The sequence below is a fragment of the Cricetulus griseus genome, chromosome 2, assembly GCF_003668045.3.
Source record: "Cricetulus griseus strain 17A/GY chromosome 2, alternate assembly CriGri-PICRH-1.0, whole genome shotgun sequence".
Classification (NCBI taxonomy): domain Eukaryota; kingdom Metazoa; phylum Chordata; class Mammalia; order Rodentia; family Cricetidae; genus Cricetulus; species Cricetulus griseus.
In genome coordinates, this window is record NC_048595.1 from 265,212,397 (window position 1) to 265,235,735 (window position 23,339).

The following is a 23,339-nucleotide window of genomic DNA, read 5'->3' on the forward strand; positions in this document are numbered from 1 at the left end:
ATCTTGTTGGTTCTTGTCGATCCGTCAGTGCTTTTTGGCTCTTTTGTGCCAGTGAATGCTTTTATTTGTGCCAAGGAGTCCAGAAATAGACTTTTATGTTATGAATTCCTATACAGTAATCACAATTCATTGACTCTAAGAGGTATTCAATTACAAGATGTGTCATTATCTTACGATATACTAAGAATTTAAAAAGATACTCCTCACCCCCTTGGAATTCTGATCTGTTTGAAATGCTGCAGGGGCAACCTTATTCCAAGAATGTTAATATGTTAAAGGAAAAAATGTCTCATAGAATCAGTGAGATGGGATATTTTCCTCTACACACGAGAACAAAGAAAACTGATGTCTTTAACAGGCTGTTGATTCCTCTAAATTGTTTTGTTTTTACTTTATTTGTAGCTATGTGTACATTTATATGACTGGATAAGGACTTATGTTTGTGTGTGCAGTGCCTGCAAAAACCCAAAGAGGCCTGGGGAGTTATAGGCAGGTGTGAGCTGCTTGAGGTGGGTGTTGGGAACTGAACCTGTGTCCACTGGAAGAGTGGTCTGGCTTGTTTCTTTATCTGAAACATTCATCAATGTGTGAAATAAAAAATATTTCTACTTTAAAATTCTATTTATCGAGTTGGAAGTGTGGGTCACTAGTAAAGTGCTTGCATAGTGTAAGTTCAGTCTCCACATTGAAAAAAAGTCTACCCACCAAATATGGTATTTCCAAAAACAAACCTTCCCCTATTGTGTTTTAAAAGCATTTCTAGGGTTTCCCCTTTTCTTCTCTGAATAAAGTGATCTAGTTCCTGTATTGCTACTCCCACCAAGGCATGGGGAAGCTCATCCTAATGCCTTCTACAGACTTGCCAGTAAAAGCTTCTAATTTCCACTGGAAGGTTCCACTACTCTGTAGAAGTGGATTTCTAGCATCGCCCCCAAGTTAAAGTCTACAGCTCTGCCCCACTCAACACATTCCTGACCATGCCAGGATATATAACCTCTGGATTTCCAATTCCTCTGTTCTCTGGTCAGGGCTGATCAGTGGCCTTCAAGATTTATGAAATTCTACATGAGCAGTTTATGACTAATACTGTCAGCTGTGTACAAAGGACTATGTGTTGTGAATAGTTGCCCACAGTCTGGCCATCTTTAGCTAGGTGACTTTTTAGCACGCCTCTTTCCATTTATTTTACCATGTAAATTTTGCACACTGGAGATTACTTTTACGCTTCATTTATGTGTCTGATGTCTAATGCTTCCTTCACCCAACACCATGCTATGCAAAATGTGTTACTAAAGGCTTTAACTAGTCGGCAGTTTCAGTTTGTAAGTGAGTTAGCTATTCCCTTATGCATTGTTATTTGGGTTGTATCTATTTTATTTCTGTAGTTCTAAATGTTGTTAAAATGAACATTTCTGTATGCAAACCCCTGTGCACATTTTGACTAAAAGATGTCATGGCTTTAATGGAATTGATGTGTATGGTTAAATTTTTTTCAAGAGAAAAAGAAGTGAAGACAATTTATAATTAAACCAAAGAAAGAAGGTTAAATATTGGGGAGTGATGAGTTTATGTAGTACAATGATATTAAATGTAATATATTGATTTATTTAACATTAAACATAAATATAGAAATGTCATGAATAGTATTTAAATACTATTGTGATACTATTTTATTAGACATGAATGCTCTCAGTTGCTGGTGACAATATCAAGTGTGTCTAGATCCAGCAAGCTATTGTTTTCTGCACCTAAGTGCAGAAGTGATAGGTATGCACACACAGAGCTGTGTGCCTTGAAAACCAAACAGACATTTCTGTTTTTGTTTTGCTTTCTCTCAGGACGAATTCCCAGGACCTCTCTTGCCCGTGTGGTTTGCCTCCTCATTCAGTAAGACTGGCACCAGCAGAGATGCAGACACAGAAGGTCCCAGGGAGGAAGCGTGGCCGGCCTCCACTTCACTCCACACCGGTGCAGATGGCAGTCCATAACCTTTATTCTGCTTCTGCTGGCTCTGTACCAGCGGTGACAATCCCCAAAAAGAGAGGTCGGAAACCCAGGTACAAGGTATGCCTCCACCGGCTCCTCCTCCCAAGTCAACCAGGCTGGGGCACTGGGGAACTGGGGAGAGCTCTGATGCAAAATGTTATGGAAGACAGGGCCCAGGCTAGGAAATAAGTCTCTCAATGCTGCATGTGACAGGCAAGGTCCATTGTGACAACACAGCACACCATGAATGCTCTTGTGTGCTCTTTTTCTTTTTTCTTTTTCACAAGTGGAGAAAGCAAATCACACCAGATGGAGAAGCTATAGGCAAGCAGATTTTAGGCCACTACTAAACACATTATTAAGCTTACAGCTAAACAAGAGTGTCAGGCACTGTCTGTCCCTTGTTTATATGCACTATGGTGGCTCTTGAAGTCACTTCTAGAACTTATTCCTCATCTGTTTCCGTGGAAGCCGATGCTATTCCTTAGACATTTAAAGTAATGCCGTGAGCAGGTCCACGTCAAAGGATGCAGAAAAAGCTCACTGGACAGAGGCTTAGCAAAGGACTCTGGGCTGTCCATGATAATTTCCTGTTTGGAAAAGGCACTGGTGTCAAATTTGGCTGTAAGAGGCAGGTCCATAGCAAGAGAGCATCATAAGAACTAACAATATGGAGAGGCTGTGAGTGGGGAGTAGGTCTGATGACATGATCCCAATTTTATAACCCAGCCCAAACCCAGTGGCCCGCCCTTGTTCTATGGCAGATCACGAATGGACTGGCTACTTGAGGGGAAAGAGAAATAGTATCACCAGGCTTGTTCTCTGCAGGCCTTTGCACTTTTGAAGAGGAGTATCAGTAGTTATCTTAAAACAAAAGCTAGTAGGCCGGGAGTTGGTGGCGCACGCCTTTAATCCCAGTACTCAGGAGGCAGAGGCAGGCAGATCTCTGTGAGTTTGAGGCCAGCCTGCTCTCCAGAGCGAATGCCAGGATAGGCTCCAAAGCTAGACAGAGAAACCCTGTCTTGAAAAACCAAAAATAAATAAATAAATGAAAGCTGGTGTTTCCATCCTAATGATACCCAGATACTGCAACCAAATGCAAATTGGCAATTAACTCCCATTTATCAGGAAAATGTATGGAAATTATTGCAGGTCAGCAGGAAGAGCTTGTAAAAGATCAGGACAACCTTATTAATCAACCTTCTCAATCCTTCCAAATAAACAAAACAAAACAAAACAAAAAACAAAAAACAAAACCAACTGAAAAAAATCCCCCAAGTCAAAAACAAATAAACAGTCATAGGAGAGATGTTGGTTATTCAAAATTACTTGAGAGTCATTTGCTTTAGTTTTCTTAACTTTTTTGAGTTTTTATTTATTTTTATTTTATGTGTATGTGTTTGCCTGAATGCCTGTGTACTATGTGTGTGCTGTGCCCGAAGAGGCCAGAAGAGGGCGTTGGATCCCCTAGGACTGATGTTACAGATGCTTATGAACCACCATGTAGTTTCTGGGAATTGTTTTTGGTCCTCTGCTAGAGCAGCCAGTGCTCTTAATGGCTGAGCCATCTTTCTAGCCCCTATCATCTTTAATTATATGTGTGTGTGTAGAGTCCGGAGTTGGCTATATGTAGACGTGTGCACATAAGTGCAGTTGCTCACAGAGGCCAGAGGAATTGGCTTCTTCTGAACTTGAGTTACAGGTAGTTGTGAGCCACCTCATGCAAGTGCTAGAAACAGAATTTGGGTCCTGTGCAAGAGCCATATATTTTCTGAACTGCTGAGCCATCTCTCTAGCCCACTATATATATATATATATATATATATAATATATATAAGAGAGAGAGAGAGAGAGAGAGAGAGAGAGCTCTTCTTGACCAAAAGAAGTCAAACTCTTCTGCCGGGTATTTTCTGAGAGGGAAACCTCTTTTGTTCATGGCAATGTTGGCTTTGGAATTGTATATCTGCTCTCAGAAGCTAGCCTGGGTGCCTGGGCCTTCTCAGTGCCTTCTTGGGTACCTGTGCCATTGCTGGAGTCTGGGAATTGCATTTGGAGGGCTGGAACAGGGCAGGCGTCCTGTTTCACAGAGCCAGGGAGCAAGTCCAAGCTCTGAGGGAACATATTAAAGCTTCATTGGCCTTCTTCCTGGTCCCCTAGGGTCTGTGACCCAATAATGAAAATTACAAACAGACATAGAATTTCTTGGGCCAAGAAAAATGTCCATTCATTCCATGGAACAAACCTGATTTACTCTGCAAGTTTCTTCACTCCTGAAAGGGATTTTCCAGTGTCCCTGACACCCAGGGATACCTCAGAACAGTACACAGTTTAGGTTGGCTGGGTGACACACAGGCCCTGCACAAAGCAAACAGGTCTGTTCCCAACACATGAAGAATTATTTTTTGTGGGGACAAGAGGCCAGTCATCTTTTGAGTCTATTTCCCATATAGTTAGGAAAATGCATGGACATTATGTCAGACCACGTGTTCCCAGACGACTCCATAAGCCTTAAGCTTAGTGTCCTAGAAGAATACTTCCAAGTCAGGTTCCAGTCTGTGTGACCCTGCCACCTGTCAGTGGTGACACAGGAAAAATAAGAACCATGTGAAACTTTTCATGAAGCTAAAACAATTTCCTCAAAAAGATTACCCTTTATTCTAACATACATGTTGGTGAAAGTGTTTTATCAGACACTGCACAGTGACTGAAACTGGTGACTTAAAATCTTCTCAGTTGGTGAAATAAAGTTGGTAACCTGGTCTCCTAGTTTTATTTTGGCCATTTCCCAGACCCTGACCCCTTATTTTACCATTGAGGACAGAACTGTAATTGTGGAAGAGCCAGCAAGTAAATTGTATGGTCTCACTTCACTTACCAAATGGCCACTAATTTGGCAATTTTAAGTATTTGGGACACAGTAGGGGAGCCAGAAGTTGTTTTAAAAAAAGCCTGACTAAGCAGGGCAGGGTCTTACTTAGTCAGACCTTAAAGATCTTGTATTTTATTACCAAGAAAATGTGTCTTGGACTTGGAGACATATGTTTGTGTTACCAGCTGTCTGGAGGCAGAAGGATTCCTGGAGTCCATGAGTTTGAAACCAGTTTGGGAAACAAAGTAATACCCTGTATCAGCTAAAAGTAGATAAATAAATAAATAAATAAATAAATAAATAAATAAATAACCAACATTAAAGCAGGAAGTGATATGTTGGGACGAGGAAGGGCTCCAGAGGGAGTGTGAAGGAGGAAGAGAGGGCAATGGGGGTAAATAGGATCAAAATGCATTACAGACATGTATGAAATTGCTAAAGAACAAGTAAAATCATTTTTAAAAGAAAGGAAATTCTCCTGCGCCCTCCATCAGAGGCTGGTTAAACACTCTTTGCAAGTTCAGTAGTTTCTCCCATGAGCTACAAAGGGGAAGGCATTTGGAGGGAGAGACAGTGAAAGGGTGACAGTAACTACTTACAATGATACTGACGCTATATTAACATAACAGACACCACTATCACTATTATCATTGTTTTTCTTCTTAGCTTCCTGTGTTTTTCTTCCCCACCCCAGGCAAGACAGCAGCCCTTCAGCCCCTACAGTACTTGTAACACCTCCCCACCCTAGGAAGAATCTCAACTCTGATAGGAGAAACTCCTGTCTCCTCCCACACACCCATTTGTGTCTCTGAAAGACATCCCTCCTGTTACCTTCTGATCTCATCATGGTGCCTGTAGTATGTTATATTTACATAGTTTTATTTCCTTGGGTAAGTGCTGAGGCAAAGACTGTTAAATTAGGATGCCAGATTTGACCAAAGTCAAGGCCAAACGGTACAGCCCCTCCAACCCTTGGGTGTTTATGTTCCCCTGGATGTGAAAGGCAACTGTAGACCCAGTGGACCCCTAGGAATGGAATCATACATACTTCTTACTGGAATCAATTTGCCTTTTACCAGGCAGGATTTTAGCATACAGTCTGAAGTTAAACATGGTAAATGATTCCGTTTCTCTAGCTGTACTTTCCGATGGCCTCCCCTTACAACTCCTAGGGAGTTTTGAATAAACAAAGACTATGACTATCAGGGTGAAAGAAATGCGTCCCCAAGGCAAGTGTGGGGCGGGGACACAGGCAAAGCTATCCTTCCTGCTCCAGCTACTCCAGCAGTAGTGCAGTGGATGAGGCATCACTGTCCTGTGTGATGAACTTCAGGAAAAGATGTCAGCTATAGACGGATCAGGGTTGTTGGCTTTGAAGGTCAAGGCTTAGCCCAGCATGCTGGGAAGGTCGTGGCAGCAGACCTTCAGCTCTTCCCTTCTGGTGCTGCCAGGAAGAGGCCCCTGTTCAACCCTCCACATCACCACCCCACTCACCATTCACCAGATTCTGCTTTACTATTTGCAGTAGGATCTCTACTTGAATCTGGAGTAAGTAACTCCAGTGTTAACATCTTAAACTACAATGTCTAAACTGGAGGATCTCACACCCCAGCACCTATCTCCTTCAGTGTTAACATCTTACACTACAATGGCACACTTGTCACAAACAGCACACAGATAATAACATGTCATAAATCAAGCCCATACTTTATTCTAATTGTATGAACATCTCTCTAATCTGTTCTGGGGCCTCACACTCAGTCATCTTCTTTTCTTAAGCTCCTCTGCCTGTGGAAGTTGCTTAGTTTTTTGTTATTTTTGATGATGAACAGTTTTAAGGAGTTTCACGGGATGTTATACAATTTCTCTCTAGTGTTTCTGCCTAGTGTTTCCCCCATGTATTAGCCTGGGTATAGGGGCAGATCATGGAGGTACAGGGACATCTCTGTCTAACCATATCAGAAGCACATACTGTTAGTACTGCCGCAGGGGTTGCTTTTGATGCTGTGGCTGAGATGACATTTGTCAGGTGTCCCCCCTGTAAAAGTTACTGCCCCCATTGCCACACTGCAGTATTTAGAAGGAATTCATTATGAACAGCTCACTCTTAAAGACCAGGGGGTTGTGCTCACCTCTAAGGGAGGATGTGGAGATTTGCTCATAAGAGATTTATTTGTTCCCCTGCTAATTTAGTTTGTCAGTCATTTACTTATGGCAGATGGACTTGCGGACATTTGTTAGTATAGACTTTGTACTGTAATAAGTCACTACACTTTGCTCTTTCAGTCGGCACCTTGCTTCTTAGGAATCTTCTGTCACTAGCAGTTGTGAAGATCTTGTCACATCTTGGCACTTCCAGCTTATTCTGTATGCTCCCTGTCTTGGGATCATCCATTTCTGCTAGATGTTCCCAGTCCTTTTATTGAAGAATGACACTAGAAACCAATACATGAGCATTTCACTTTATTTTGTCCATTTAAACAACAAAATAAAATAAAATCAATTTTTTTTCAAAAAATTGAAAGTAGGAACAGCAAAGACAAATGTGCCCTGCCCTGCAGAGAACAGCTTGTGTTGGTTGAGGAAGAGGCTGAATCCCACCACAGATGACGTGCTGCATATCTGTGTTCCTCTATTTCAGGACTTTTCTAAAATCATGGTGACTCCCTCTTAAATGCCACATGTGTGTGCTCTCCAGCTGCTAGACTTGGGTCCTCATTCTTACAAAGAAAGCACTTTACTGACTGAGTTCTCTCTAGTAGGCTATTTTTAGTCCTTTATATTAGGCAGTGAAACTTACATTTCTGAACACTAAGTAAATTTTGATTGTATTTCATTCTTCCACAAAAATCCTATTTTTAAAAAGTCATGGGCTCCCTTGTCTAGTCTAGTTTTGATTAATGTAATGATAGAGTGGTGTCTGCATAATTCATAAAGTAAGGAGCTTTTGGTCTGGGGATATAGCCAGTTGTAGAATGTTTGTCTAGTGAACATGATGTCCTGATTGCTCTCACACACACAGACACACACATACACAGACACACAGACACACACACACACACACACACACACACACACACACACACAGAGAGAGAGAGAGAGAGAGAGAGAGAGAGAGAGAGAGAGAGAGAGAGAAAGGAAAAGAATGTTAACTAGTTTACAATCCTAGAGGCACAAGCATGTGGTGAGGCCTCCTGGCAGAAGATATTATATTAGTTTGAGCAGATGTAATAGGAAGTCACCTGGTGAAACAGGAACATGGCATGAGGGCGGAAGTCACACTTTCTGTTTTCATTTGTTGTTATTGTTTAGAAACAGGGTCTCTCTATGCAGCCCTGGCTGATGCTGGGTTAAAGGCATGTGATACCATGCCTGGCCACTCTCCCACTTTTAAAACAATCTGCTCTCACAGAGACTAACTTACTTCATGAGCCAAAGTCAATTCTTTCCCAAGGTGATGCCCCCAATGGTTTAGCCATTGGAGGTTCTTGAATCTCTTCATTCACCGAGGACCAGCCTCCTAGCACACAAGCCCCTGGGGACATGCCCACACCACAGTGCTTCTCACAGTTTGCAGAAGGTTCCTCTTTGTTTAAAAGTCCCAGCAGCTGTGGAGGCTGGTGTCCTAGTCACTGTCCTATTGCTGTGAAGAGACACTGTGTCCATACAACTCTTTATAAAGGAAAGTATTTAATCGGGGCTGTCTTATAGTTTCAGAGATTTAGTCCATTATCTTCATGGCGGTAAGCATGGCTACAAGCAGGCAGACATGGCTCTGATATAGCTGAGAGTTCTATATTTGGACCCACAGGTGGCATGAAAAAGAGACATTGGGCCTAGAGTGGGCCTTTTAAACCCTCAAGCCCACCCTCAGTGACACACTTCTTCCAGCAAGAGCTCATCTCCTAACCCTTTCAGGCAGCACCACTCTCTGGTGACCAAGCATTAAAATCTATGAGCCCATAGGGGTCATTCTCATTCTAACCACCACATGGGGTAAATAAGGAAGGTTTTGAGACAGGGTTTCTCTGTGTCGCCCTGGCTGTCCTGGCACTCACTCTGGAGACCAGGCTGGCCTCAGACTCAGAGATCCACCTGCCTCTGCCTCTCCAGTGCTGGGATTAAAGGCGTGCGCCGCCAGTGCCTGGCACAGGAAGCTTTTCTTTTCTTGCAACCAGAGGACTCATCTGATTTTTGTGATTGCTTCATTTAGTCAGAAATGATGGGTGGAAACGACAGCTAATTGTAATACTATCACTTTTTGTGAAATGGATTCAGTGGATAAATTCAACATTAATAAATATAATAGAGAACAAGCGTGAGATGTCAGGGTTGTTATGGGTTCATGAGTCTGAGATTTCAGTAATCATTATCATCACCACCACCGTTACCATCATCACCACCATCACCATCATCACCACCATCATCACCACCATCACCACCACCATCACCATCACCACCATCACTACCACCATCACCATCATCACCACCATCACCACCATCACCACCATCACCACCATCACCATCACCACAGTCATCACCATCACCACCACCATCACCATCATCATCACCATCATCACCATCACCACCACCATCACCATCATCATCACCACCATCACCACCATCACCATCACCACCATCACTACCACCATCACCATCATCACCACCATCACCACCATCAGTACCATCACCACCATCATCACCACCATCACCACCATCACCATCATCACCATCATCACCACCATCACCATCCACCACCATCACCACCATCACCATCATCACCATCATCACCACCATCACCATCATCACCACCACCATCACCACCATCACCATCACCACCATCATCACCATCACCACCACCATCACCATCATCACCACCATCACCATCACCACCATCACCACCACCATCACCATCATCATCACCACCATCACCAATATCACCAGCATCACCAGCATCACCATCATCACCATCACCACCACTATCACCATCATCATCACCACCATCACCAGCATCACCATCACCATCATCATCACCATCATCACATCACCATCACCACCATCACCACCATCACCATCATCACCACCATCATCACCACCATCACCATCACCACCATCATCACCATCATCATCACCACCATCACCATCATCACCACCATCACCAGCATCACCATCATCACCATCACCACCACCATCACCATCATCATCACCACCATTACCATCATCACCACCACCGTCACCATCACCACCATCACCATCATCACCACCATCACCACCATCACCACCATCACCATCACCACCATCACTACCACCATCACCATCATCACCACCATCACCACCATCAGTACCATCACCACCATCATCACCACCATCACCACCATCACCATCATCACCACCATCACCACCATCACCACCATCACCACCACCCATCACCATCACCATCTCACCACCATCACCACCATCACCATCACCACCATCATCACCATCACCACCATCATCACCATCATCACCACCATCACCATCACCCATCACCATCATCATCACCACCATCACCATCATCACCACCATCACCATCATCACCATCATCACCACCACCATCACCACATCACCATCACCCATCATCACCATCACCACCACCATCACCATCATCACCACCATCACCATTACCACCATCACCACCACCATCACCATCATCATCACCACCATCACCATTACCACCATCACCACCACCATCACCATCATCATCACCACCATCACCAATATCACCACCATCACCAGCATCACCATCATCACCATCACCACCACTATCACCATCATCATCACCACCATCACCAGCATCACCATCATCACCATCACCACCACCATCACCATCATCATCACCACCATCACCATCATCACCACCATCACCAGCATCACCATCATCACCATCACCACCACTATCACCATCATCATCACCACCATCACCATCATCACCACCATCACCAGCATCACCATCATCACCATCACCACCACCATCACCATCATCATCACCACCATCACCATCATCATCACCACCGTCACCATCACCACCATCACCATCATCACCACCATCACCACCATCACCATCATCACCACCATCATCACCACCATCACCACCACCATCACCATCACCACCATCACTACCACCATCACCATCATCACCACCATCACCACCATCACCACCATCACCACCATCACCATCACCACATCATCATCACCACCATCACCATTACCACCATCACCACCACCATCACCATCATCATCACCACCATCACCAATATCACCACCATCACCAGCATCACCATCACCACCACCATCACCATCATCATCACCATCACCATCATCATCACCACCATCACCATCATCATCACCACCGCCACCATCATCACCACCACCATCACCATCATCACCACCATCACCATCACCACCATCACCACCATCACCATCACCATCACCACCATCACCATCACCCATCATCACCATCACCATCATCACCATCATCACCACCATCACCACCATCACCACCATCACCACCATCATCACCATCACCACCATCACACCATCATCACCATCACCATCATCACCATCATCACCACCATCACCATCATCCACCATCACCACCATCACCATCACCATCACCACCATCACCACCATCACCATCACCATCACCATCACCACCATCATCACCACCACCATCACCATCATCACCACCATCACCATCATCACCACCATCACCATCATCACCACCACCATCACCACCATCACCATCACCACCATCATCACCATCACCACCACCATCACCATCATCACCACCATCACCATCACCACCATCACCACCACCATCACCATCATCATCACCACCATCACCAATATCACCAGCATCACCAGCATCACCATCATCACCATCACCACCACTATCACCATCATCATCACCACCATCACCAGCATCACCACGTCACCATCACCACCATCACCATCATCACCATCATCACCACCATCACCATCATCACCACCACCATCACCACCGTCACCATCACCACCATCACCACCATCATCACCACCATCACCACCATCACCATCATCACCACCACCATCACCACCTCACCATCACCACCATCACCACCATCATCACCATCATCACCACCATCACCACCATCACCACCATCACCACCATCACCACCACCATCACCATCACCACCATCACCATCACCCATCACCACCACCATCACCATCACCATCACCATCACCATCACAACCATCACCACCATCACCATCACCATCACCACCACCATCACCATCATCACCATCACCACCATCACCAGCATCACCACCACCATCACCATCACCATCACCACCATCACCACCACCACCATCCCCGCCACCACCCTCAGTCACCTAGGGAAGGAACACCGGGATCTTCATGTTGATTTACTTGAAGTCCACATGCACATCAATCACCACTTGCCCGTTCTGTCCTCCTGAGGGGTGGAATCGCCTGCAGGCTGGTGCTGGTGACCGAGAATTAGGGAAGGGGAATCTGTGGGTGGAAGTTCCTGTCCCACCTCGTCCCTCAGAATAAACACACAGAGGCTCACACTGACTATAAACGGTGTGGCGATGGCTCGGGCTTCTTCTTTGCCAGCTCTCGCTTAGTTACCAGCCCCTTTCTATTAATCTGGTGTCTCCACATTGTCTTGGCTTACCCATGATGCCTGGGCCTCTGGCCTCCTCAGCCGACACATGGCATCCCTGGTGACTCACTTTTTACCTTTCCCTTCCCAGCGTTCTCCTAGTCTGGTAGCCCCGCCTACATTTAAGAGAAACGTGTATTCACGGCATAGAGAAGGACATCCCCGTCAAGAACTGTCTGGGTTCCCCCGGAGCTTATGCCGGGAGCCTCTGGGTCCCTCTCCCTCGGCCTCCCCAGCATTCACAGCCAGCACCGGGGACCACGGTAGCCAGGGCTGCCGCTTCCTGAGAGCAGAGTCGTGCAGACGGAGAAGTCTCATCCCACCACCGAGGCGCTTCTCAAATTACTTTTCCATTGCTGAATAGTGTGTTGCTAGATTTGGGGTCCTGTGATTTTTTTTCAGATGCTACACTCAAAATGAAACACAACCCCTCCTGTTGACTGAAGCTTTGGGTTTATGCAGGGCAAGAGGCCCTAGTTTGGCATACACACAGCACCACTGTGCAGCCACCACGCTGGCTGTTGGCTGTTCACCTTTCCAGTTTGTTTTCCCGCCTTCCTCTGTCTCCTTAGCTCTCACTCCGGTTCGCTAACATGCCAGCCCCTCCATCCTCTGACACTACTTTTTGTTCCGATGGAGGAACAAGAACAAGCTCCCACTCCTGCCGTCCACTCAGCTCCTACGCAGCTTCCTTCTGCCTCTCTTCCTGCGGTGGTGAGCGCCACCTTCCCTCCCCACTCCTGCTCACAGCCCATAGCTGCTGCCATGCGTCATCCAGCTCATGCTTCTCCTCCCCTGGACCATCAACATCAACATTAAAACTCATTTCTCACTGGGTGATGGCACACAGCTTTAATCCCAGCACTTGGGAGGCAGAGGCAGGAGGATCTCTGAGTTCGAGGCCAACCTGGTCTACAGAGTGAGTTCCAGGACAGCCAAGGCAACACACAGAGAAACCTTGTCTTGAAACACCAAACCCCGCCCCCACAAAAAAAAACCCAAAAACCAAAACCAACCAACCAACAAAAGAACCCCCCAAAACAGATCAAAACAAAAACTTATTTCTCCCACTTTGAATTAAAAAAAAACAAAACAAAACAGTCTTTGAAACTCTTTTTAAAATTGTGGTGAAAAACCTCTGCATGATGTGAAATTAAGTTTCATTTGTCTCTAAGCATAAATTAGGCGTGTTGTGTGCAACCTATCTCTAAACTCTAACCAGCTCTTCGCCCCCGCCCCGCATCTCCCCCCCAGCCCCGGCAGTGCAATGCCCATTCTGCTCTCTGTATGCATCTCGCTTCTGTACTGTAGATAGTGAGCCTGTAGAGCTGGGTGTCCCGACTGTCTTTCAGACTGCCTTCAATTCTTTCCTGTGAGTGTGTGTGAGTCTCTGGGCTGTGTCTGAATTTTCAAGGAACTTTCTTCCTGATTTCCATAGTGACCACACCTAGTATACAAGTGCTCCAGTTTCTCCACAGCCTTGCCAATGCCACTATTTTGTCTTCTGTTTTTCCTTTTGACAGTGTGAGGTGGCACCTACTGTAAGGTAAATCTTCACACTCTACTTCTCCCCATTACTGTGGCTACTTCTCCGTTCCCCTCCATGACAAAACTATACATTGTTGGCTTTATTTCCTGCTTCCAGTATCTTTTTTTCCCTATCATTTCCTAAGTTGATTCCAATTGGAACCATCCCATTTAAAAATTTCATTGCATCCGGTTATGGCGGCACACACCTGTAACTCCATCCTTACACACCTGAAGCCTTTCTGGCCCCAACCTTCAGAGTCAGTTGTGCCTTTCCTACCCAGACACATTCTACCTTTCAATGTATCCAGAAGCACCCATCACTTCTCACCGGCACGACCCTGACTACCCACAGCACCTCTCGCTCATCTACTCTAGATTAGTTCTCCCACTGGGTCCCTTTAAACCTCTTTTCAACATGAGGGGTTAGAGGATTAAGTATTAGCTGCCTGTTCAAAAGTCTCTGGGTAATAGCCGGAGGCCTTGCATGTCCTCCAAAGCCATGCCCAGTCTCGGGGACCTTTTCTACCTTGCTCCCTACTCCTGCCTCAGGACCTTGCTGCTTGATGCCCTCATTGCCAGGAAGAGTCTTCCCCTAGACAACTGTGTTACTTGTTCAATTCAATCTTTATATGATGTGACCCAAGCCATTCTGTTTAAAATTTCACAAAGTGCCCCTCTCCAGTTATTTCCCAGCCCCCCCATCTCATTGCCAATCCCAGCTCATCTCACTTCCCAACACTGTATCACACACACTTGTTATGGTCGTTGCCATCCCTGCCCCATTACAGTATTAACTCCATGAGAGTGATTTTTGGTTTGTTTTATTCTTAGTTGTATCACAAAACAGCAGTCTGGCTTGAAACAGGATAGTACATATTGTGGAGTGACTAAATGGATAAATATAGCAACTTGGTTGTAAAGGATTTGAATGAGAATGGCCCTCACAGGGTCGTATGTTTCAGTGATTGGTCACCAGGGAATGGAGCTGTGTGGGAAGGATTAGGAGGTGTGGCCTTGTTGGACTGAGTGTGGCCTATTGAAGGAGCTGTGTCACCAGGAGTGACTTTAAGGTTTTGAAAGCCCAGGCCAGGCCACACCCAGTCTCACTCTTTCTACCCACTGCCTGCAGACCAGGATGTAAAGCTCTCAGCAATGATCAAGGACTAAGCCACTAAACTTTAAGCGAGCCCCCAATTAAATGCTTTATTTTATGAGTTGCCTTGGTCATGGTGTCTTCTTGCAGCAATAGAACAGTAACTAAGATAATGAATACAGAGTATTTGGAGCACTCTTTCCCCATCATCACTGTTAGTGGGATATCCGGCACATGGAGCACTCTTTCTCCATCACTGTTAATGGGATATCCGGCACATGGAGCACTCTTTCTCCATCACTGTTAATGGGATATCCGGCACATGGAGCACTCTTTCTCCATCACTGTTAATGGGATATCCGGCACATGGAGCACTCTTTCTCCATCACTGTTAGTGGGATATCCGGCACATGGAACACTCTTTCTCCATCACTATTATTAATCCATCCTAACCGTCTAGAGGAAAGCTAGGATGTAGATGTGTGTGATTTAACAGTGGAACAATACACCTGGCTGTCCAAAGTGTGCTTGTGGACCTGCAGAGACATCCCACCTGGGGGCTTATTAAAATGTAGAATCCTACCCCAGAACTCAGAATCAAAGCTAGCATTTTTATGAGACCCACAAGAGATTGCTTGAAAAAGTTGAGCAATTGTTCTTGAACTGTGTCTACACACTGAAAACATTTAAAACTTTTGAAGCTCCTGATACATGGGGTCCCACTTCTGCAAACTGGCTTGATTATTTTGGAGTGGGTCCCCACATAAGTCACTGGTAAAAAGGAAAAGCTAATGACTTATTCCATCTTCCAACTGTATCCACCATCTGGCCCCATTTATCCCCCACTGCTGTCCAGTGCCAGGCGCAGAGTGGCTTATTGACCCAAAATCATTGACTTGTCTTGGCCAATTCACTTAGTGCAAATTCCATCTCCGTGCTGTGGTCTCTGGGGAGACCTTCACAGTGGCGGCTGCCCACCTTTCCTGTCCCATCTGGATTGTATCTGACAGTCCGCCATAGGAAGTTACCACTGAACAGCTTACCAGCAACCTGGAGGATGCTTCTTCATGCTGTGAGTTCATCAGAGAGCGCCATGGTCCATCTCCCGGTGGATACAGGGGAAGCCCTGTAGCCAGAATTCTACAGAACACAGAGGTGTGGATGGGACACTGTCCTGCAGTCTACATACTGTTCTCATGGGGCTTGTGGGTTTTAATGTTCACACATTTTTATGTTCCTACAATCCACTACCTGGCTCTGTCATTTCCTGGGTAGTGCTAATGTAAAGTGCAGTACAGAGCTATATCTGACTATAATCCAAATATGAATTTTGAATGTGGACTTGAACCTGAAGCTTCTTTCCCAAAGCTGAGCAGTAGAAAGGTGTAGAAGTGAGAAAGAGCCCAAAGGTGGAGGTGCATGTCCTTAATCCCAGCACTCGGGAGACAGAGGCAGGCGGATCTCTGTGAGTTTGAGACCAGCTTGGTCTACAGAGCGAGTTCTAGGACAGGCTCCAAAGCTACACAGAGAAACCCTGTCTCAAAAAACAAAAACAACAACAAGAAAGAACTGAGACAGAGTACTTCAGATTAGCAGACATCCAAGAAAGACTGGGGGTAGCATCGAGAACATTTCCAGATTCACTGATTGAAAGATTCTCTTGCAGATCAAGTCTCCAGTGCTTATGACTCCCTTGGCCCTGTCACCTCCACGGAGTACCCCAGAACCCGACCTCAGCTCCATCCCTCAGGATGCAGCCACCATCCCCAGCTTGGTGGTCCCACAGGCTCTCACAGGTATGTCAATAGAATGAACTCCAAGGTGCTAATGGTTTTCTAGAAACAGTGTCCTTTCACCTAAGTTACTTTACGAATCTAAGAATTTCTCTGAGATATTTCACAGGGTGTGGTGGCACGGGTCTTTAATCCCAGCACCTGACACAGGAGGCAGAGGTAGGCTGATCTCTGAGTTCAAGGCCAGCCTGGCCTACAGACTAATTCCGGGACAGCCAGAGCTACACAGAGAAACCCTGTTTCTAAAAAAGAAGTTTCCCTAAGATAGCCCAAAGAAAGATCTGACATGGTAGTTGGGCAGCAGACAGGACAGACCTGGTCTCTGAAAGCACCTTTGGTTATTAAAAACTGTTTTTGTGTGAATGTTGGATTAGGCTGTCTGCTTTGGAGTAGACAAGTAAGAACAGTGTCCAGACCTGAGTGTGCTCACTTGAGTGTGTCCAGACCTGAGTGTGCTCACTTGAGTGTGTCCAGACCTGAGTGTGTTCGCTTGAGTGTGTCCAGACCTGAGTGTGCTCGCTTGAGTGTGTCCAGACCTGAGTGTGTTCGCTTGAGTGTGCCCAGACCTGAGTGTGCTCGCTTGAGTGTGTCCAGACCTGAGTGTGTTCGCTTGAGTGTGTCCAGACCTGAGTGTGCTCGCTTGAGTGTGTCCAGACCTGAGTGTGCTTGCTTGAGTGTGCCCAGACCTGAGTGTGCTCACTTGAGTGTGTCCAGACCTGAGTGTGCTCGCTTGAGTGTGTACAGACCTGAGTGTGCTCGATTGAGTGTGTCCATTTTGCATTTGTATTTTCAGGTGCTACCACATCCCCCAACCCAGTCTAGCACACATTCTAATCTCTCTTTCTCTTTTTGATGATGGAGATGAGGATGATATATCAGCCAATCAATAGCTACATCTTAATTGTCACAGTAGTTAGAGGGCTACAAAGACACACACACACACAGCCTCTCACAAAGGCTACAGAGGCACACGCATACACACATAGGCACACACACACACACACACACACATGCACACACACACACACACATGCACACACACACACACAGCCTCTCACAAAGGCTACAAAGATGCACACACACACACACACACACACATGCACACACACACACACAGCCTCTCACAAAGGCTACAAAGATGCACACACACACACACACACACACACACACACACACACACACACTGCCAGCCCCTCATCACAACTTCACTCCCAGCTCCCATCCACTTTAAGTCCCTTTAGTCCCCTCCCGCTGTAGTGTAAAGACCTTGTCAACATGGCTGAGAAAGCCCTATAGCTTCTAGCCCTCACCCCCCCACACACACCCCTTGGTTCCACTCACCAGGTGCTGTCCATAAGGTCTTAGCATATTCTCTTCCTCTTTTTGGGATGAGCTTCCTGTCTAGTCACCCCACTACTGCCTCCCACTCAGCTCAGATATACCGTCCAGGAAGCATAGCTGCCTTCCCTGCCAGTGGCGTCCTGCCAGAGCACTAGTTCCTCTCTGGGATCTTCAGAGCCTGAGGTCTTACCTCAGCACCTGAGACCTGAGTAGGCAGGGCCCTCATCACTGGCCTGCTGAAACACAGGCCTGCTATTCACTACTTCCCAGATCATCCAATATGAGGGCACATGGGGGCAGTCGCCTTAGATAATGTAATGAACTCTTGGGTTCTGAGGGAATTACCTTCAAGCTCCATGTTGCAGCCCCGACTGCAGATCTGAGCCATCCTTGTTAGCACTTCAGCCTCCGTTTCCTCATGAGCAAAGAAAGCCATAAATATAACAGGCTTGCTTAAAAGATAGGAGGTGCCTGTCTGCTGTCTCTATTCAACATCCTCAAAGACCTGCTAGTCACCTTTTAATGTCCTCCTCAGCATTTCACTGGCCAGGCAGTGGCGGCACAGGCCTTTAATCCCCGCACTTGGGAGGCAGAAGCAGGTAGATCCTTGTGAGTTCGAGGCCAGCCTGGTCTACAGAGCAAGCTCCAGCACAGCCAGGGCTACACAGAGAAACCCTGTCCTGAAAAACCAAACCAAAAAAATAACACCCCTCCCCCACCCCCACCCCCACCCCGCCCCGCCAAAACCCAAAAAAACCAGTACTCCCCTGAAACAGTGACCTCTGAGGTAGGATGCTTATGTATGTCATGGGAAGACAGCACTTAAGACAGGCAATTGATGTGTGGAAGAAAATATGACCCCGTTACTAACAGCCGGTTTTACTTTATTCTTGTAAAATTTCTATTTCTTGCATCTATTTTACACTGTCAACAATACTTGTGAGGCAGAACCTCCTGCATTGCCACCTAAAGGGAGGAAATAGCATTTCCACTTTACTTTGGGGGTAGTTTTTCTCTAGGAAATTCTTCATTTGTTAAGAATCTGGCATTGAGAACAGAGAAGAATCTTGGGGCTTTCCTAAGCAGGTCATGGTAACATTGCTACTTTTAAATCTTCAAACAGCTGACCTGGCAGTAGAGGACAAGATGCATTATATCAGAGCAGTCTGGGGTCAGGCTGACCTGTTGGGTAATTTTTGTTAAATTCCAGGTGACATAGTTGTGAGCAGGCACGTATGCCATGTTAGGACAGAGTTAAGTTGAACTTGTATCCACTGAGATGGACCAGTGGGCACAGGCACTTGCTGCCAAGTAGCTTGGTGACCTAAGTCCAAGCTGGAACCCGCATGGTGGGAAGAGACAACAGAGTCCCTCAAGTTGTCCTCTGATCTCTGCATGGGTGCACCATGGCATGCCTGGCACACACACACTTGCATGCACACACACACACACACACACACACACACACCACACCACACACCACAATGTAAAAGGGGATTTATGAGCTTTTTATTTTCTCTTTTAACTGTAAAGTTCATAAAATTCCCCATAAAATTTCAGGGGTCTGCTGAAAATTTCCTATACATGGAAAACCAGTTTTAGAGACATTCTAACATTTTTCTGTGGATTTATGTTATATCAATATGATACCTACCTACAAAATATGTTAACCCATGATACATTAACGTAGTCAAAATGTAAATGAACACAAGTTATGTTCAAAATTTTACAATGAGATATATTATCTTAAAAGTGTGGGAAATTTGGGACTGGAGAGGGGGTTAAAAGCATTTGTTGCCCTTGCAGAAGACCTGGGTTCAGTTCATAGCACCCACACAGTACCTCACAATTGTCTGTAATTTCAGTTCCATGGGATCTGATACCAGAGCCCAGGGCACATGATAAAAATACATATACATAGGCAAACACACACATACACATAACATTAAAAAAAAAAACCTTTAAAGTATGGGGTTTTGATTGATGGGGTTTGACCATTGTTTTCTGAAATTATAAATAGCTATCCCATGTTTTTTATTGGTGCAAGTTCGCAGAGAAATGGCAGAGGAAGATTTTGTCATGGACCTACCCAGATGGAAATGCCTTTATGTACTTGTCTGTATGGGCCACAGTAATTGTCTTGGATATAGTTTTACACAGTTAGAGGCGACCCAGCTATCTCTCTGCCCACGATCGGAAGGTCATTTCTAGAGCAAGTTTTGACAATTGGGAAGTACAGCTTTGTAGCCTTTTTACCTTCTTACACTGGGAAGCTCAGTCCCATGCCTGCCCTTTGCAGCTTTCCCAAGGCCTGGGCCTGGTCCTGGCCTGAGGTGCCCCCAGCCTAGGCAGCCTGCAGGCCTGATGCACTTGTAATGCTAGACGGCTCACATCTGCTCCTCTCTGCCCACAGTGTGCCTCTACATTAACAAACAGGCCAATGCAGGGCCATACCTGGAGAGGAGGAAGCTGCAGCAGCTTCCGGAGCGTCTGGGGCCTGAGCGGCCTGCAGCTGTCCTGCAGCAGGCCGTGCAGGCATGCATTGACTGTGCGCACCAGCCAAGGCTGGTCTTCTCCCTGGTCAAGCAGGGCTACCGTGGCGAGCTGGTGTCAGGTAAGGCATGGGGATGTGGGAGGCATGCTTGGAGTCTTTCTGTAGCCACCCCCAGTGGGACAGTGGGTGTGGCCAAAGCCTGTCCTTCACCTGCTGGGCTCCAGGGCCTCTGAGAGCTTGTGAGCAGAATGCATCCCTTGGGACAACTTGAGAGACAGTTACCAGAGCTGGACAGCAAGAATGACCTCCTGGATCCTCACCTCTGACTCCTTTGTCTTCTCTCCACTTCCAACACTGTCCCTCTGCTTTCAAGTGTATCCACAATAAGGTCCCAACCACAGTGGGTTTTAAGATTAGGCCATACTTGTTCTTTGCCCTAAATCCACCACTGGCTCCTATGTCCAAGTAAAAGCCTTATCTTTGCAAGGCCCGTAGGCCTATGTGAACTACTTCTGGCTCCATCTCCAAACTCAGGGGCACATCTCTCTCCCATGTTAAGCTCAGGTTAGATGGCTTCTTTGCTATTCTTCCTGCATCCTTCAACTTTTCTCCCACCTTGGGGCCTTTGCTCCCACTGATTTGATTTCTGAGTTTCTTACCTGTGGTCCATGCTGTGAGCTCCTGGAAAGCCTTTTGGGTTTCTACTCAAATGTTGCCTTATCAGAGTCCTGTCTCTGACCTTGACCTGAGTGTTAGACCTTCTTTACTCTGTTCCTTTTTCATAGCACTCACAGACACAGAGGACAACTGGGAAGTCTCACAGTTTCAGCCCCTCTCAAGGGTCACAGCTGTTTCCAGAGGAACAGACTGGCCTTCAGGGCACACAGTCCTGACTCTTTCAAATCTTTTGCCTGTCTATCCTACTCTATACTTGTCACTACCTGTACCACCAGGCTTTGCATTATTGGAGATATATTGGAGAGTCAGGCCCGTGTCTTCTCTGGCTCAGCATTGTGGCTATGGCCTTCCTTAGCACCAAGGAAAGGCAGAATTCCTGGCAATAGGCTGCTGGGTTAGTTAAGAGGGAGTCAGGGGAGAAGTTTGGGGGTGCATGCCTAGAGTCTCAGAACTACAGAGGTGGAGGCAGGAATATCTTGAGTTTGCAGCCAGTTTGGGCTACACAGAGTTCTAAGACATTATGCTAAACAGTGAGATGCTAGGTCAAAGCAGGATGTCCTCTCTTAGGTGTCTTTGTGTGTCCCTCACACTGGACCTGGCGTGCAGTTCTGGGGTAAGAGCCAGGACAGACCCTGCCCAGTGCTTCAGGAAACTGAAGCTACTTCTCAATGGTTACTGTCTATAGCTGGAACCCAGTGTTGATCTAGAGAGTCCCCCTTTTTAAATATTTATTTGTATTTTATGTGCATCAGTGTTTTGCTTGCACGTATGTCTGTAGGGGTTTGGGTTCCCTGGAACGAGAGTTACAGACAGTTGTGAGCTGCCATGCAGGTGTAGGGAATTGAACTCAGGACCTCTGGAAGAGCAAACAGTGCTCTTAACCACTGAGCCATCTCTCCAGCCCTGAGTTAGACTCTTCTCTTGAGAGATTCCTCTGGAATCCCCCTGGAATCCTGTGCTGGCAAATGGCATGTAGAATTGGAGACTTCAGGGTGAACTCAGGTGTCTGTTATCTATCTCCTCCTTCAGACATGGATAGAGATGGACTCCTGGGTAGAAGTATCAACAGGTGTGTAATTACACCAGGAGAGCACACATCCACACTGCCAATGATCTGCCCACTTGGCAGGTTCAAAATCACTGACACCCCAGAGCAGTGAGCTCACCGGTGCTGTGACTGGGCTCTGCATCTCAGGACAGTTGGACGATGGCTAGAGGTGGAGCAGGATGAGCCTGGAATATACTGAAGTTCCCCAAACCAAAAAAATGTGGGATTGAAAGGACACAGGAGGTAACCCCCAGTAGCACTCCCCAAATGAAAACCAGGACAATTTGAGGAACAAGATAAATAGCCTTTGACAACCCAGGACACAAAACATATATACTGGAGTCACACCAAGTTTTAAAAAAATGGCTGAATAAAGAATGCATAGGTGAGATGAGACAAGCTTTCCTTACAGAGGAATTGTAGGCGATACGTGGGATTTGTGCTGTTCCAGTCAGGAAGTGGAGCTAAACACTCCCAAGACCCTTGGGGATGGGCAGACTTAGCGACTTGGTAACCCAGGATTAGTGACAGAGCCCAGGAGCCAGAATATGGAGAACAGAGTAGAAGGGTGTGGGACACATTGACATATCCCCCAGAGTGCTCTGTGGGTATGACATGGCCCCTCTTTGGTGTTATATGAAGGGATCATTGTCTCTATAGTCTTACTCCCCTGTCCCCAATCCCAAAACTCCAGTCATGAGATAAAAAATCAGACAAATGCAAATGGACGGACAGACTCAGAGTATCTGAGCAGAACTAGTCAGAGCTGCTGCCGTAGTCATGAAAATCAAGGAAAGGCTG

General features: G+C 46.2%; 1 protein-coding gene across 1 annotated transcript in view; it reads left to right on the forward strand.

The window, feature by feature from the left end:
* Positions 1 to 1,844: 1,844 nt before the first annotated feature.
* The window catches only part of Scml4 (Scm polycomb group protein like 4), a 47,407-nt gene continuing 25,912 nt past the window's right edge, over positions 1,845 to 23,339 (forward strand). The window contains exons 1-3 of the mRNA XM_035439094.1: positions 1,845 to 2,064; positions 16,851 to 16,980; positions 20,732 to 20,932. Coding sequence (XP_035294985.1) covers positions 1,909 to 2,064; positions 16,851 to 16,980; positions 20,732 to 20,932 — 487 coding nt within the window. The 5' untranslated portion in view covers positions 1,845 to 1,908. The remainder of the gene's footprint in view (positions 2,065 to 16,850; positions 16,981 to 20,731; positions 20,933 to 23,339) is intronic.